At 40.7% G+C, this 18,525-nt stretch overlaps 1 protein-coding gene across 10 annotated transcripts in view; it reads left to right on the top strand.

Annotated features, from left to right (window-relative positions):
- Positions 1-18,525, top strand: part of ZMYM4 (zinc finger MYM-type containing 4) — a 1,418,124-nt gene that overhangs the window by 471,978 nt on the left and 927,621 nt on the right. For all 10 annotated transcript variants that reach the window (XM_085648002.1, XM_085647995.1, XM_085647996.1 and 7 more), the window contains one exon: positions 2,668-2,729. In XM_085648002.1, coding sequence (XP_085504128.1) covers positions 2,668-2,729 — 62 coding nt within the window. The remainder of the gene's footprint in view (positions 1-2,667; positions 2,730-18,525) is intronic.

Genomic DNA, 18,525 nt, shown 5'->3' with positions numbered 1-18,525 from the left:
ACTCCCATCCCGGCGACGGGGAATGATTCAGGCATGTGAATCTATGAAAGCTACCAATACTGGATAAGTGCAGTTACAGGTAAGTAACGCATTTCTTCTTTGTTACAAACTGTAAATTTATAATCCAAAATGAATATATCTTTTAAGATTACGGTGTTCTACAAAAATGCGTTCTGTCTTCTGGATCTTGTGGGATTCATGAGCTGATATTTTCGCAACCAAGATAGGATTTAGGAGAGCAGATTAGATGGATTGAAAACATGTTTTGTCAAATTATTTTGTTAACTTCATTTGAGTTTCTTCACAGCACATACACCATGTCCATGTAAGATATTCAATTTTCAAACTAATCAAACTTAGTAAATTATTGTGCAACCCAATGGATAAGATGAACAATTACTACTGACTTAGTGCCTGAAAGACTGTTTCATAGTTTTTGCTTTTAGTTGCTTTCTCGAGTGCTGACCTCATTGTTTTGGTGAATTAAACAACCTAGGCCCGAAATACAAAGAGGACACGCTTTCCTTGTTTGTGCAATGGCTCCCCTCTAAACAGATGCATCAGGCGCAAATGGGAAAAGGTGCACAATTCTGATGAATTCGCTGCCCCATGTGAGCCGTAAACATGCTCTTCCCTGTGGGCAGTGCATTTAATGAAATGCGGAACGGTTGCTTCAGAGCTGCTCAGTAGTTCACAGTGCAGATGGCAACCTGTCTGCACTTTGAAGAGGGGAGAGAGATGCCCCTGCAGGTGGGTGCAGTGAGTGACTGCGGCCACCTGCAGGGAGAGGTCTGTGGTGTGCATGGGGCCACCTGTTCCTCCCTCAGGAGGGTCACTGGCAGCACACCACCTTTTTGTGGTGCACGGAGAGTGCGACTCCCAAGGGGCTTTTTGCATTTGTGTCTCTAATACTGTGTGGATGCAGAATCAGAGATGCAAATGAGGAACCCCTCATGACAGTGCTGGCTCTACATGTGCATCAACTCTATGTACATCAACTCTATGTACATCAGATGGGGCCGCACAAGCGTCTGTAGCCCCTTCTGTAATACCATTGTGCAACAGGGACTCACAAAGCAGGACAACCACCGGTTGTGCCCCCAGAACACAATACGTAATATGGCCCCTGGTATTTTACCTTCTCTCACGGGTATGAAAGAGGGAGGAATCCAATGCGAATCCCCTAAATACATCTATCAACCTTTCTCAAGTCTGCTAATTGCGTTATGAAAGGCTGTTCTCAAATACAAATGCGAGCACATGAAACGGATACATTACCAAAGCTCATTCCTGGACAAAAAGTAAGCCTGAATAGTTTAACGCTTCGTGTGCTGCATCAGCTGAAGTTGGCAATTCATTTATGCACTTCATGTTTTGAAAATTGTGGAACTGGGGTCGAGCTGCTGCCTAAAAGTTTACCAATTAAGGCTAGCACTTAAAAAATGCAGCCCCTGAAACTAAAATTCAATCTTTCTATTCGGGTAAATTTGTTAGTAAGTTTGGGAGTTGACCAGTGTCTGTGTTGGAAAACCTTACGATATGGCGAAGCAGAATCTACGTTCGGGCGGTAGTGTCAACGCATAGCTAATTAATTTGCGTTACCGGTGGTTCAGTTTACAAATCGAAAAACTTTGCTGACTGGATCAAACCAAAGAGAATGAGGCCTGTCTAGTCAGTGTCTGCGTCCCCTGTCCTGACTGGTTTGCGCGATTCGTCCGAAGGAGAATCCATTCTAGTGACTGGCCTCTAAAGTCAAATGTTTCAGTGAAACTGAGGATCTTGTAGGTAGTTGTTCGGCAATGTGACTATTTACAGCTATGTGCAGTCTATTTTCAAGTCACTCTAGATCCTTTGTTCACAAGTTGCTCCCTACTTTTTCTTGCACCTATTACAATAATAGTCATTCAGAACAGTCTGAATCATAAGGACTGAAGTCTTATGATAGCCGGAGAAATGTTCCCAGAATTGCTGATGTCTTGGTACCAACAGCCACAATGCAAGCATGAACCCAGGTCTAACTAAAAAAAACTCGCAAATTTTGATAATTTCAAATCCTTGTTCATATTGATGATTTAGATTTAAGCACTTGAGGCTGCTTTAATCAAGTTTTGCAAACTGGTTTTTCCATTTTCAGTCTACAAACCACTACTCTTTCACTTCCAGAAGCCGTTTGGGTTCTAGAATTGCATTAAGAATGTTTTTTTTATTTCCTAAGATAGCATGTGTGTGCGCTTCCCTATCCCTTCTCCCGCACCCACTAATTTAGGTGTTTTTTTTGCATTGTCACTTTTTTTTTTATTTCACACCTGGTGCCTGCTTCTGAAAATGAGCATATGTTGTATGTTTTTCCTTTTCCTTTTAGAACTATTTAATTATCATTGCTAGTGTTTGGTATTTTAGACCATGATCGCACTTCTACAAATTGATTGAAATCTCCTTTCTTCCTACAATTTCTTTTAATTTCCTTTGTGTTGTGATGTAAAGGGTGTTGCCATTGAAAGTCAAATATTTGCTATTCACCTTTTCAGAATATTAAATTTTGGTCTAGTCTGCCTTGTTTAGTACCATTAAGTCTTCCATCTTGTTCAGTAGCATCCTGATATCGTTTGAAAATGTCAGGCTCCATTTATTGCCATGCTTTAAGTTTTGCTGTGTTTATATCCTCAGGTCAAATGGAAGAAATGTCTCGTGCGCCCTTAGTAGCACAAGCCCCAGAAACCAACTTCAGGGTGAGCATTTTTTTGTACTACATTTAGATTAGTTTTCTTTTTTATTTTCAAGCATCTGTTCGATGATAGGTTTGAAATTAAGGTGATTTGACCTGTTAAGGACGAAAAAGTTGACTGGTGATTGAAAGTTTTACAATACAGGGGTCTTTGTGCTTTGTTTTTCTTTTCGTTCAAAGAGAAGTTGGATGTGATTTAAAAAAAAAAAAAAAATTGTTTTTATCTTTGGAGCAATGTGGATGTAATCACTCTTTAATGCAATACAATAGACTATATTGCAGTCGGGTTGAATTCATTTAAATTCTTTTTGTCCTATTTTTCCATCTCAACTCAAAATACGGCTAAATTGTATGCTAATGTTAATAATTTCTGTTGTTGCAGTGTGTTCACAAAATATGTGGTCTCTGATCTGCCAGTAAAGCCGCAAACCTAAAACAATTCCTTGTTCGTTGCTGAACTCTGATCTTTCACCTTTTGTATTTTTGGCTTCTGGTGTATATCCATTTTGACATGAGTTTATACCTGTTCACTGTCATGTCAGAATTTCCGAATGTTGCTACTTGTATATATGAGGTCTTTTGTGTAGCACAAATCTAGCCAAAAGGAAAAGTAGCTTTGTGCAGGGTCAAAGACAAAAATATCCAACAAATGATGGGACACGTAGCTGATTTCTTGGAGCAGAAGTGTACTGCCACTGCATTTTGATGATGTTTAAAGAGATGTTTTCAACTTTTTCCTAAATTTGGGCAGTGTTGGGGAGGTTCTAATGAATACAAATGTCCTCCCAGATCCTGGATGCTTAAGTGGAAAAGACTTTCTGACTTGATTTTTCTTTTTACTTGTTTAAACAAATGCCTCTCAAAATGTGATAACGTCAGCCAGACACACAATCAATTATATTGACTTCTTGCCAGTGGGAGCAAATTCAAAACGTTAGCATTTGTATTTAATTGTAGCTCGAAGTATGCCACATGGTTACTAGGAAATTAATTACTCCCTACTATCCCGGAAGTCCTAGATTATCTAACAAGCTTTCTAATTGATTCAACAATTTCTCCATCTATCTCCAGTGTGCCAACCTTTTACTTTTTTTAAAAAAATTTTTTATTAATGTTCCACAAGTCAACCTTTACAATATATCAACAAACATAAAACAAATTAAATCACATGTATCGTTCTGATGGATCTAATCGTGCTAGTTATGCATCAAAATAATCTTTTAAAGGACGCCAAATAGTAAGACCTAAGAGTCTTTTACGAGGTTTTTTTTAACATGTTTATACCGGTTTCGATATATTATACAAATTAAATAACTTAGATCGCCATATATCGAAGCTCGGAGCTTGTGGTTGCAGCCAAGCTGTTGCTATTGACAGACGAATCATAGCTGCAATAATAAAAAGTAAACAACGAAACTCAAAAAGAGGATGCCCAAGGGTGGCTTCTTCTCCAATACCCAATAGAATTAAGTTTGATGAAAGTACAACAGGTTTCCCAAGGACATAACCAAAAAAGTTTGAAATTTGATTAAAAAATGGTGTTAAAGAAGGACAAGCATAAAATACATGCACTACATCAGCTTCACCAGCTTTACAACGAAAACATTCACCAGAATTAGAATATAAGGAAGAACTACCCCATTTCATCATCACCGCTGGAGTATGATATAAATTAAAAATGGTTTTGTATAGTTGTGCTTTTAGTGACGCAGAAAAGAATCATATGGGCCATTTTAATAGATTCTTGAATATTAATAGATGCGGATGATAGCCGGCATGACCATGTCTCATTAGTTTTGTCAATGTCATCTATACGGTGTGCTAATAAGTGTTTATAGATAGTTCCAATAGGTGGTTGTAGTCTAATAGCATCAATAATACGAATAGAAGACAACAGCATGGTACGTTTATATAGGAAATCGCAAATCAGTAAATATTTAAAAAATTGACTATTAGCTAAATCAAATTGCAATCTAAGTGTATCAAAAGAAAAAAGGACACCGTCAGCAGAGACAAAATCACCTAAACATGTAATGCCTTTAGAATACCATTATCGTGCAATTGTGTCACCAAAAATTGACGGCAGTAAATATGGGGCTCGAAGTGGAGTATATGTCGTAAATTTGGGTATATTACACATTTTCCTAACACATTTCCATGCATTAAAAGCAGAAATAATAGTTTTAAACCGTGTGCGTTTGTAGTAGCTACTATCAAAATTGGAAATCAAACAATTTTTTGCAGATGCACCAAGAGTGATGTGGTAGATTGAAGGACTTTCTGCCTTATTGGATATTTCCTCTCCAGTCAGGAGAGTACGCATCCTTAAAAGTAGACATGACATCTGATATAGGGCAAAGTCAGGTACTCCCCAACCACCGCGGTCAAGGGGGAGCGTCATAAAACGTGAAGCTCTACGAATTTTACCTGGAGCCTATAGATATTTTTCACAGATTGATTGTAATTGGCGAATTTGGCCTCTGGTGATTAATAAGGGAACACCCCGAAAAAAATAAAGTACTCTAGGTAATATAATCATTTTAAGTAAATTAACTCTGCCGACCAGAGTTAGATGGAGACTCTGCCATGACTCCAATGCTTGTTTAGATTTATCCAGTATCTCAATCCAGTTGGTATTAGCGAGCTCCTCCAAGTTAGGCCTGATCTTGATACCCAAGTAAACCACTTCTTCCATAATCCTATTATCAAGAACTAGAGTTTGATCTGTGCACAAACATTGTGTTTTAGCTTTGTTGAGTTTATACCCAGAATATTTCCCAAAAGATTCCGCTAACAGTTCTATAGAGGGTAAAGCCATATTCAAATCAGATGTAATTACGGCAATATCATCCGCGTACGCGAGAACATTATACTTTACGCCGTGAGCTATGAAAGGGGGGATTTGTGAGCTGAGCTCGAGCATTTTAATAAAGGGATTAATATAAAAAGCAAAAAGAATGGGGGAACAGGGGCAACCTTGTCGAGTCCCTCTACTGATCTGAACTTCCTCTGATTTGAAACCCATGGCGCAAATCCTTGCGGCCGGGGACTGATAAAATATCTGAAGAGCCCGAAGAAAGCCAGAGCTAAATCCCAAACGAGCTATAACTTCCCATAAAAACCTCCAGGACACACGGTCAAAAGCCTTCTCGGCGTCGAGCAGGGCAAGACCCAGAAATCTGGACTCAGCCTGCGCGGCGTCGAGAAGTGCAATGACCCTGTTAACATGATCTACCGTCCCACGTCCCGGCACAAAGCCATGTTGTTGTGATGATACCAGCCCCGCCACAAGAGGGGCCATACGGTTTGCTAACAATTTAGCATATAATTTACCATCACAGTTGAGCAGCGATATCGGGCGATATGACCCTGGTTGGTCGGGGGGTTTCCCCTTCTTCGGAAATATCACTATATGAGCAGCAGCCCATGATTCGGGTGGGGTGCCCAACCTAGCTGCCTGAAAGGTATTCAGCAGATCAGAACAAAGTTCTTGAAAGAAAGTCTTATAGATCTCTGATGGAAGGGAGTCGGGACCGGCTGCCTTACCAGAGGGTAGTTTAAACACTGCACGCTCAATTTCCTCATCAGAAAAAGGGAGATCCAATCTTTCTGCCACAGCAGGGTCAAGTCTGTCCCTTTCTAAAGTTGAGAGCCCAAGATCAGGTGGAAAATCATCAGCATCCGGCTGGCTATACAAGTCAGAGTAAAATTGATGAAATACTTTCATAATGGCCACGGGTTCTTGAACTAATACCTGTTGATAATTATAAATAGACTTAATATTAGACATTTGTTTTTTTGCACGAATCCTTTGAGCTAAGCATCTCCCTACAGTTTCTCCATACTCATACATCTGTTTCCTGTAAAGATGATATTTGAGCGAGATCTCCTGGGCCCAAACAAGATTAATCTCAGCTTTGCAGCGAGCTAATTTATCAAGGCTATCCTTAGGATCTATGGCTGCCTGTAATTGAGTTATAAGATCCAATTCCGCATTTTGTAGGTGAGTATGTAACTGCATCAACTTTTGTTTCCGCAATCTTTGAGAATGTAAAGCAAAGCTAAGGACCTCTCCTCTGAAGCAAGCCTTGAAGGAATCCCAGATTACCGCGGGTTCTGCTGAGCCGCGGTTACGATGGAAAAAGTCTGGGATCCACTTTTTCATAAGACACAAAAGAAGTATCAAGCAAAAGCTTCCCATCAAAGGTGAAGGTCTTATTGTATCGTGTGGTAGCGACATTAGAAAGGGAAATGGTTACGGAGGCATGATCAGATAGGAGTCTAGGGTGAACTTGGATTTGGCAGTAGGAGGCCCAAGCGACGGGAATAAGAAAATAATCCAACCGACAAAACTTAGTATGTGATGAAGCAAAAAAAGTATAGCCAGGTGTCTGTGGGTGTAAAAAATTCCACCCATCAACCAGGCCATGATCAGCCATCAAATTCTTTAAAGCCTGAAAGACCTTGGGTTTACGACCCCAATATGGGACAGAGGAGGGGCCTGCCCAATCACTATCTAGATGGATGTTAAGATCCCCACAACACACAACTGGTGAAGGCCATAGAGCGAGCTCACCATTTAGAAAATCGAAGATGTTTGCATCGTCAAGGTTCGAGCCATAAATAGTACAGAGGGTAAATCGCTTATCTCCAATTAAACAGTCAAGAATAACCCATCTGCCATGTATGTCAGCCGAAGTGCGCTCAGTTTTAATTATAGAAGGGCGGGCCAAAATGGCCACCCCCGCGTTGTCAGATTGTTTAGAGGCAACCAGCATAGCATACCCCAGATCATCTAACTTCTGGCATACCGACCATGAAATATGTGTTTCCTGAATACACACAATATCAGGATTAATAAGTTTCAGCTCCCTTTGCATCTGCCTTCGTTTTTCATAGCTATTAAGGCCACAAACATTATATGTGGCGATTTTTAAATTCAAATTAGCCATTACATTGAGAATCTAAGAGCCCTTTAATAGATCCAATCTCAAACGATTAAGCATTCAAAAATAATAGACGATTGCGGAACATATTTCCCCCCCCCCATTTCTCCCTTCACTCCCACCCTCAACCCAACCTCCCCCCCCCCCCCCCCACAGTACCCCCCCACCCCAACCTCCAACATCCCCCCCTCCCACCCTACCCACCCAATGATGAGACAATAGGACCGTGGTCCTGGTGATGGGGAGCTGGAAGCACTCACCCGCGGTTCCCCCATACCCTAAAACAAGAGCTCAAAGTGACTACTAGATATAAGTTGCCATCTCAATCACATTACTATCTTCAGCCCAAAGGCGCCAATTGTTGCAAAAATTCCTTGGCTGCTATTTCAGAAAGAAAAAACTTGTTTTGATCCTGCGCCACCACCTTTAACTTAGCAGGATTCATTAAAAACGCCTGCGCGCCCTTTGCTTGAAACATAGGTATTAATTGGCGCAAGTGCCATCGGCGGGAGACTGTTTCATGGGAAAAATCTGGTCTGACAAAGAAATGGATCCCCTTAGCCAGTCTCTTACGGTTGGGGCGAGCTAGATCATAAACCGCTTCTCTTGCTAAAAAATTGTTCATAGAGATCAGAATAGCACGAGGATATATAGGATCCGAACCTGACTGGGTAGCTTGCTGCTTTTTATAGATAGGAAATCGGTGAGCTCTATGAATCTGAGTCCCCCAGTCCCATTGGGAAAGCTCCGGAAAAGCCTCGGTAAACATTTGAATAATAAATTGTCTCGGATCATCCCGCTCCGCCCCCTCCGGAACACCAAGCACACGTAAATTGTTCCGTCGCATTTGATTTTCGAGCTCAGATAATTTCCAGGTGGCATCATCTTTCTGTTTTTTTAAAGCAGTTACCATCTCTTTCTGCGTCGACAATGCATCTTCCAGAGCGGAGATACGATTTTCAGTCTCATTAATTCTGATGCCTATCTCAGCGCTTGACTTGTTGATGCGTCTGATGGCATTTTGTAGTTTACGACAGGCGCTTTGTTTTCTGGCGTTCTCTAGCCGAGTCTCTGCGTGAGACCATTGTCTCATAAATCATTTCCAGTGTGATGGGTTTAGGGGTATCAGATGGTTTAAGCGTAGTGGAGCTCTCAGGGTCTACTTCTTGGCTTAGGCGGGAATGGTTCACTGCGGAGAAAGAATAATCCCATGCTAGATTCTCCCCCAGAACATCAGGATTGTTATCGGGTAGAATATCCCCCAGATTCTTCTCTACCCCACTTTTATTATTTCTGCGGACATTTCCGGGAGTAGTGTACGTAGATCGGGCATCGTCTTCTCCTCCCAGCGCGTATTCTGCCCAATCCCTACTGAGCCCATCTTCTTCAGATGTGTTGGATTCATCCGATAAAGAAAAGAAGTTATCTAATAAATCGTTATCTACATTACAACCAGTTTGATCCATGCCTAAACCATCCTGAACTGCCAACGATTTCAAAACTTCATTAGGCTTAGCTGGTAGGACTACAGGTCCCAGAATGCATCCTGACACACCAGCCACCACATTTGGAGTCTCGACCCCAGCGACTAGTACATTTCTTGTCATCAAGTGATTACCGTGAGTCACTTCAGTCATGTCCATCAAATTATATGCTTCTGTAGGGCAGAGGACGGCATCTGAGTTCTGTTGAGCCCCGCTATCAGCTACTTTGTCTCGAGGCTGTGTTGAAGCCTTCATTACACGTTTGGTGAACAAAGGGGCCGTGTGTCTAACAACAGGTGGGGAGGTAACAGATGAGGAGCTCCTGCTTGAAGGGGCTTTGGTGCGGGGTGACAAACCGGGGTCAGAGGGATTATTCAACCCGGTGCTTACCGCTGATGCTTGTCCGCCAGTCATGGAGTCTGCATTCACTGCCGGTTTGGCGCCACCGCGGGGCTTCGGGTTCTTCATCGAGACCTTTGGGGCAGCCTTCGGTGGCATCTCAGCGATGATCTGGAGGGAGCCGCGGGACGTCAGTGTCAATATGGAGAATAAGTAGTCCCGGTGTGGCGGTAGAAAACGCCAAAACCCTCTGCGGAGCCAAGTAGCTGTGAGCGCCGCAGTAAGTATTTTCATCGCCGGAGCAAGCACCAACTGAGCGCTGTTTTTCTGTCCTCTCAAGATCACAGTATCCAAGTACGCCTTCTAAGCCGAATACTTGTCACGGCATAGTCAGTAGGGGAAATTCACAGCGGGGGAGTGTAAACCCAGCTCACTCGGCCATCGGGTCGGCCGCCATCTTGCCTCAGGAAAGGTGCCAACCTTTTACTGTGCATATAATGCCTGGATAACTCAAAAATAAAATCCTGTATAACATTGACCTGTATAAAAGGTAATATTTATGGTTTTTTTGCTGTTATGGCTTATTTAATATAAACTTTAACGCTAGAATGGTTGAGCCTTCGAAAAGGTGTGCTTGATTCCTTTGTGCTTCAGTACACTAAAACTAAACTTTGATCCGCAGTTTATCAATACTTGTCAACATGTAATAGATCAACAATCATTATATAATTGTTATTAAAAATGGGAACTATATTTAAAATGTATTTTGAAACGGAGACTGAATCTGACCTCATGCCTCAAAGTTGTATATTTCCAAAATCAGAACTGAAAATATATTGTACAAAAAGAATTTTAACATGGCAGTATTTTTTCTCCCACCAAGTAACATTTGGTTCACCCTTCACCTCATCCTGTTGTGAGTTTGGTAGTACGTATTGTAACTTTTAACATTTAAAGAAGCACGGTACCTTTAGAATTCATGCCTGGGCATTATGTAATGATTGAAGTATCAATTTGTACAGGTTGACCCAGTTATGTAGAAGGGATCAGGGCTACTTAAACTATTGTAGTACAGCATGAGTTGATCTATAAGCTCTTAATTTTGTTCCTTGTGATACTGTTTAAAATAAAGATATTTATTCTACGGAAATACTGTTTTATGTTTATACTTTTATTACTTTTAATCTTTGCCGAAAAAAATAAACAGTTATTTGAAATGTTTTTAGACATTCTACTTCCCCCCCTATGTAAGCCATTATTGACATTTTAGGTCTCCCCTACATGCTGCTTGTGAAAGATCTCTTGTGTACCTTGCCGAAAATGAAATGAGCTTAGATATTACCCATTGCCAACCATTGGGTTGGCTTTTCCATTGTTGCTTTTTATTTTTGTTCCTCCCCAGCATCATTGCCTCTTTGCCATCCTTTTGGTTTGATGACATGTATTCTTCCACTGCTTTTGTTCATGGAACTACCTTTTTTGTTTTTCATCCCTATGAGACTATGTATTTTCCTGTTCTCTGCACCATGTATTTACTGTTAGGATTGCATATTAAATCACCTCACGTGTTTCTTGCACCATTCCTGCCCCCCTCATTTTTGATCATATTCTCTTTTTAGTACCCTGTTGCTTTTCTTCCGCATGTTATTTTTCATCTTTTTTCCCCACTGCTTTCTGTAGCCACAACATAAAGGTGATTCTTACTCTTTCCCTGCTACACCAATAATTTCTTACCACTTCTCACACCACTGTTCACTTACCACTCCCCTGTTGCTTTCTGTATCCACAACTTAGCATGCTTTATGTCCCCTCCCCTCTCCTTTGATAATGTTTCCATGCTGCTGTCACGGCTAAAGTATTTCACAAGTAAATACCTCACGTAGGCGAGACAGTGGCTTTTTTAATGCTTGATTACTATTTGGTTTATTTGTTTTACACTTCCTTCTGCCTTCTCGCTTCCTGTCCTATCTCTAACTCCCTCCACCGCCCCCTGTTGCTTTCTGTACCTGTGCTTTGATTTCTTTAAAGAAGCAAGACGTTAGTGTTTACAATTCCGTCCCAGTACTGTTCCATCACTTAATACTTTGTATTATGTGTTTTTGATGCCTTTGCTCTGTGCCCCACACACCTTTTTCTAGGAATTCTGGCAGTAACTAACTTCAAACGAAGACTAATTCCTCTAAGTGCAACCTTCTATTGCAAGGTGAAAACATCTTGTTTTAAAAATAGTTCTATGTATCTGCATTAAGGACCTAATTTACACAATGGCAGATGTAGTGGAGGTAGTTTCCTCAGCCACAGTGACTGGGACTACTGCCCACTATATTTTGACCTCTCTTTTGGCATTGGGATCCTATAGGTAGACCTTCATCAAATTGTTTTGTTTTCCAAAGAGAAACTTTGAAAGTAGGAGTTTGTTTTTGAAAAATAAAAAATAAATGACCCTAAAACACTGGGAGTTTTTGCCAAGCATTTGTTTGGGGCAGGGGGGGGGGGGTGTTTTTAGTTCTCCTCTATGCTGTTGCTGGCAAGATCTTTTGTTAAGGAGAAAAAATAAATCTTAAAGGAGGCTTAGAAGCCTGCCCATTACTAACCATTTGTTGGCTTCATCACTTTAATTTCCTTGTTTCTCATTGTTCAGCACGTGGCAGGTTCACTTCCTCCTTTGTATGATTGTTCGTTCGATGGAGCACAGACCAAGTACTGATTAATATTTTAGTAATGTCAATAATGGAGATTTACCATGCAGGTTGGTGTCAAAAAGTGGTGAACTAACATTTCTTTCTTGCGCAGCCCAAAATATGGATCAGTGAGTACGGAGATGATGGTGATAGTTCCTTGGCAACTTGATTCTTCTGTATGTCAGATTATTGTAGTCACGTCATGCAGGACTTCCGACATATAGAAAGAAACTGGGTGCTCAGTAACTCCCAGAGGGAAGTAAAAGATGAAGGCTTTGATAGACCGATAACAACTATTCATTCCACGAGTCAAGCATGTGTAGTCCCCAAAGTCTCTCCGTGGACGCCAATGTTGGATTCACCACTTTTTGATACCAACCTACATGGGTAATCTCCATGACGATTCTCAAAATCTCCTCTTAATGAGTCTATTGGGTTGTAACGTGTTGGCTGGGGCAGTGCACAATTTCATTCTGTAATAGAACAACCAAAATTAAATACTTGGTGTTAAATTTAGATTTGAGTTGCATATTAATTGTGATATGAATCATTGAGTGCTCTGATACATTCATTCTTTGTTGTTAAATAACCATATGAGTAGAAGCTTAGTTACAACCGAGACGAAGCAGGGTGACCAGTATTGTAGTAGCACCTAATGTTTTACATGCATATCTTAACTTACAAGCTAGTTTTTTCCTTATGTTTCCATGTAACATACTCTCAAAATTAGAGAATTCTTGAGTATTGTAGGGAGAGTAAATTACAGACTTTTTTTAATCTTTATAATTTTACATGAGTGCTCCAGATAGTGGCCAACTCAACAAAGGAAATCCAATAGAGCGGTGTCAAAACATTGCCTATTTAGTTAAACAATCTAGATCTGAGTATACACCAACCATTACAAGCACAGATTTCGTTCAGTTCAAGTTAGCAGTGCAGTCCTATGAATTTGCATCATCGTATAGAGTCTTTAAATGATCTAGTTCCTGCTTTCTCCTACTGAAGTTAATGCACTTTGTACAGTCCGCGAGACCACTGCTGTCCATGTACCATTGCATTACCTCAGAGGTGCACCGCTCCAGGCCAAGCTGGTTCTCTTTAATATGTTGTGGTCTGGGTTGCTAAATACACTTGAGGGGTCCCCAAATATTCTGAGGCTGCAAATAATGGGGAGAGAGGTAGTGCATGTATGTTTCATTGCATTGCAATTGATGAGATGTACAATCTAGTCCTTAGTTTTAGGTGTTGGCTCCTTGCACCATTTCATTGCTACCATTCAATTTGCTAACCAACACGTCATGGCTATAATTTTCACACGCTCCTGGGAATCTTCAAGTATCCCATTAATGCTTTGAGGGGTGAAGAAGATATTTCTATATGTATCGTGCTTTATGTAGTCTCAAACACTTTGGCCTAGTCTTGTGCAATAGGTGGACATATACAGGCCACATGTATATAGTCTGTTAGCAGTGTGACACCATGGGCAATATCTAGGGGCAAAATGCTCTTTTTAAAGTGGTTTAGGGATATCAGATTACCTACTATGTATAGATCTAGATTATTTAGTTATATTCAGTCGCAGAAGTTGCTGTTGTGCCTTTGGTTCCAACGTAGCTTCCAGCGAAGGATTCTTTTAGATGGGCCTAACGAGTTTATGCTAAGCACATACCATACATCATAAAGTATTAAGTTGCATCCAAGGTCTGAGTGCAGGGTTTAGTCAGGATAGTAGTTAGCAGGATAGGGTTCTGCCATATCTTCTTTTTTGACGTATGAAGATTTGTAATCAACAGATTTTATTTAGCACTACCCAAAAATAAGAGTTGTGGCACTGCAAACCCACCCCTCATAATGGAAGGGTCAACACCTTCCAACTAAGTAAGGGCTGTTTGCTTGCCCATACACCGCTTGAGAGGTATGTACGTAATCATGCAAAAAAGGATCATGGGTGTATAATTGTTAAAAGGTACAATGACTTGGGCAGAAAAACACCCACTTTAATCACAACTCTACAGGCTATAGGCAGCAGGAGTGATTGCCAAAACAGTTTCTTTCCTCTTTCTTGTCTATAATTGACCCCTACTTTTCGTGCAGAGCCTTCTCTGGGTCTCAGTATAATTTCACTCCTAAGTAGTACACTGGTTCAATTTACCAGTCAAGGGAAATTCAAGTGTTTGCTTGTTTGTATTTGCTGTAATTAAGAAGCACTGGGGCTTATTCCAATTGATGTGAGGAATAGTTCCTGAAAGTCTCTAAAGTGTATAATCTCTAACTAAATGAAAAACCTTTGCTAGAAAGAAATAGATCAGCTGCATATATTGAGATCAAATGGGTGGTGCCATTAATCCAAGGTCCGCTGAATGTATAGAATTCTCGAATACATGTTAAGGGTTCCACTGCAGTAGCTGAAAACAAGTGGGAAAGGCGACACACCTGCCTAGTTACATGAGTGATCAGAAAAGTGGAAGAAGCACTTGTATTAAGCCTGATGTATGCTATTCATTTTTTTCCAAAGAAAGACTATCCAGCCTTATATTCTGGCTCCCAACCTTTGAAGGGCTATGAATATTGGAAGAACATTCAAGGCAGTTGAACACCTTCCAGCAGCAGGGACTAGTTGGTGTGCTAAGACCAAAAAAGGTGGCTAAATAGTTGGATGTGGATTGGCCCAGGATGCAGCAGACTTTTTTTGGCAGCTCCAAGCCACTCATTATGGACCACAGTAGATTTGCAATTATTTGTGTCGGGATTTTAGTGTCAACATTAATCTGTGAAAGCGGCCAGTAGGATTCACATTCCTCAGGGGGTTGCCATGCTGAACTAGAACTGAAATACTAGTCTCTCATAGCGTTGGCGGGCAGAATCCTGTTGTCCTACTACGCCTTCTCCTATACAGACATAAGATGCAGTGCTAGTAGGTTTGCATGTGTTAAGTTTTATAAAGCATATCAGACATGGGAGCCGTACCACTAGGCAGGGATTTGATGACGCTACTATCTCTTCAACCATGAGGGGTTGGTTTAAGAATTCCTGGCACGGCAGCTGAGAGGCACCAAAGAGAATCATCATGGGGTCCGTGATGGAAACATGACCCCCGCATTCCTTACACGTTTTAAACCCAGACTTTTTCTGAGCAGCCATCGCACTGCCACAATTTCAGACGACTGTAACAATGTTAAACTACTAAGAAATGCAGAGTCATAGAAAAAACAGTTATGCATCGACGGCGCAGAAAAAAGGGAACTGATGTCAGCACGCTGATGAGATCTTATAGCGCTGATGACTTCACGCGGAGTCGCAAGTGGAGCTGTTCCATTTTGATGTCCTCGTCGACGTGGGAGAGGTATGAAAAAAGTTTGTGGATTGTTGCGCAAGGGGTAATTCAAAAGGTGAGGAATCCACAGGCAGATATCGTAGCCACCAGAAAAAGCGTTACCGAAGGTGAGTAACTTGTTCAACATGTTGAAGTGTCATTGGTATCCCCTCTTTCCCCCAGCCTCTGCCCCTAAACATCTACCTAGCCTGTGAGCAGTCACTTATAATGGGTAAAAACTGCTATTCTTATCACACAGCACATAAACAGAACTGTATAGCTTTTCTGCATAATACACGCCATGTGCCTCCCACTATTATCATGGTTGTGTTCCCAAACGTGTCTGCTGCGCTGGGGGCGTCTTGCAAATTTCTATCTTGAGGAACTGTCTAGCGAGATGCGAGTCCCAGAAAAAGTATAGTTTGCCATTATGATTTATTTTCAGTTTTGTGGGAGAAAGCATGGCATACTGTATGTTGGTCTGTTGGACTTGTTTATTGACTCATACGCCTTGCATGCTTCTGCTGCCAGCGTGAAGTCCCGGTAAAGGCCAGAAGTCTTGAGTATACAGCAGTTTTGGAACTGTCACATTTTAATTTCCCTCTTTCTCTGGCAAGAAGCAAAATCAGTTCTCCGTCCATTTAGTTGAGTATTCTTGCCATACCTGACTTGGTTGGTGTTCCTTCCTGGTAGAGATCTCTGGACTAGTGATCTTTGAAATCTTTCATGGACAAAAAGGGGGGAAGAAGGTATTTTATCAGAATAGTTCTGAAGCGCTTTTCCATCACTTGCTCTATTTGTCCGGTGTTGATTGACTCAGCCAGCCCCAAGTTGTGAACATTGTTTCGTCTTGAACTTGCTTCAAGATCTTCATTTTTGGCTCTTAAATCCCTTTCATCACCTTCACTAGCTGTTGAACCGTGTGATTTTTTTCATTAGGACTTCAACATTTAAAATGCGCTTCTTAGACCTATCTGTGTGCTTAGTAAATTTGTCTTGTTTTATGGTTAACTTGTGTGGCTAGATTATCGTGCTATCTATGGTCTGAATGCTGTTTTCATATTTAAAAGTATTGCTTCAACATTTACATCCTCCATGTTACTATTGCCAGTGTCTCTCTGCCCGTGGCTCACAAGCCTTATGAGCAATTTTCGATCTGCAGCACACATGAAAATTCAGATAGAACTGACTAGACACTTTTGTAGTTGTTGGAAAGATAAGGACAGGGGACAAATGTATCAAAGGCAGACATGTGAATGATTCTGCAAAAATAGAGAAATCTGAGTCTCGGCCTGCTCAAAATGTTATTGGGCCTTATGGACCTTCAGTCATCCCCGGCTTGTACGTCTGAATTGTGATGTCATATGGGTGGAGGAGCTATGTATAGGGATTTCGCTAATTTATAGGGAAATCCCTGCTCTCCGAATAGTAAGATCTAAAACTCTACATCTAAACAATTTCATAATATTGATCATACACATATGAAGCATAAATTCATAAAAGGCATGGTTATGTAAAAGAGGAAATCATGCAATAAGCAGTGCATAAATACTTTCTTAAGCCTTGCTTTTTTCAAGCAATGTAATAGAATATAATATAGAAAAGGCTTTTTATGAAAGACAATATTCTAAAAGCATTGTCAGTCAAATTCCTTTATTCGATAAATCAATATCATAAGACATTTATACAATCATAAACAATCACTGTTAATTTCATAAATATGGATAAAAACTTGATATATACAAAATTCATATTGTGCTTATCATGAACTATCTAACCCAATCTAACACAAACATAAATAAGTATGATCTAAAAACCACTACCATAAAATTATGCGTCAAGAACATCTTTAAAATACAAGAAATATTCTAATTAAAACCACTTAAATCCGGCGGTGTGATATCTATTTTTTTTCTAACACGACTAGCAGCAACCAGACAGCTAGCAACATGAAACATTATTTGTGGGGAATTTAGTTGCTCTAGGTACACAACTGCTGGCCTAACCTGTGTAAATCCCGCCTCCCTCAGAATTGGGAGCAAAAACTTCCTTCTACAATCATTATAATATTTACAAAACATAAAAAAGTGAAGGGTATCCTGTCTTGAAAAATTATCACATTTACAGGGGTCAGCAAGTTCCATAGTGCACCATGTTCGGAAAGAACCCAGAGAGAAATGTACCAGGTTAAGCCTAAATCTGGTTAAAAGATACCGATGGTATGGGACATTCACAGTGGTCAAATATGGCTCAGGGCCTGGACAGCTAACCAAGGCATAATTAGGTCTTACTTTTGTTTTTTTCAGTTCTGTCTCTTCTCGCTCTAGGGATAACAAAGCCAATAGGGCATTTCTTGTCAGTGCAAGGTCCTTTCTTGTTATAATTTCAGGTGAAGAGTAAAGGGCCTCGCACCCTATTTTTTGGAAACCAGATTTTATGTAAGCCAGCCATGGAATTTTATTAGCGTTGTCCAACTTTAGGCAGTTTTTCAGTATTGTATGGTTTAGGGTAATTTCTTCGTTCAACCATATCTTTAGCCAATATATCAAAGGTGCAATTTAGATTTGATCAGTAACAAATCCGACCCCCACTTCTGTGTGTGTAGAAAAAGTGGGGGTGGACTGAGGAACAGAGAGAACATCTCTCAAAAACTTGATCGCTATTAGCTGAATTTTATGGTTGTTGGTATAACCCCATATTTGACAACCATACGTTACAACAGCCAGACATTTTGCTTTATAAACCTTTAAGAGGGCTTCAACTGGTCTGGCCCCCAACCTTTTGATAAACCCCCTAAGCCCTGAGACTGTCCTTGCAAACGCCACACTACGACTGTTATTTTGTGCGTTGCAGTTCCCTTTTCATCAAAGACAACCCCCAAATAGGGGAATGTTGATACCCTGCAAACCACTTCTCCACTACAGAAAAAGGTTTTAACCTTGGGTTTCCGCTTTCCCCTCCCTGCAATCAGAACCTGGGATTTTTTTGCATTTATTTTTAAGTCCAGGTTCTCCATAAAATTTCCAAAGGCATCCAA

Source organism: Triturus cristatus, chromosome 3_2, assembly GCF_964204655.1.
Source record: "Triturus cristatus chromosome 3_2, aTriCri1.1, whole genome shotgun sequence".
Classification (NCBI taxonomy): Eukaryota; Metazoa; Chordata; class Amphibia; order Caudata; family Salamandridae; genus Triturus; species Triturus cristatus.
Note: the sequence above shows the minus strand (reverse complement) of the source record. Positions and strands in the feature narration are given on the sequence as shown.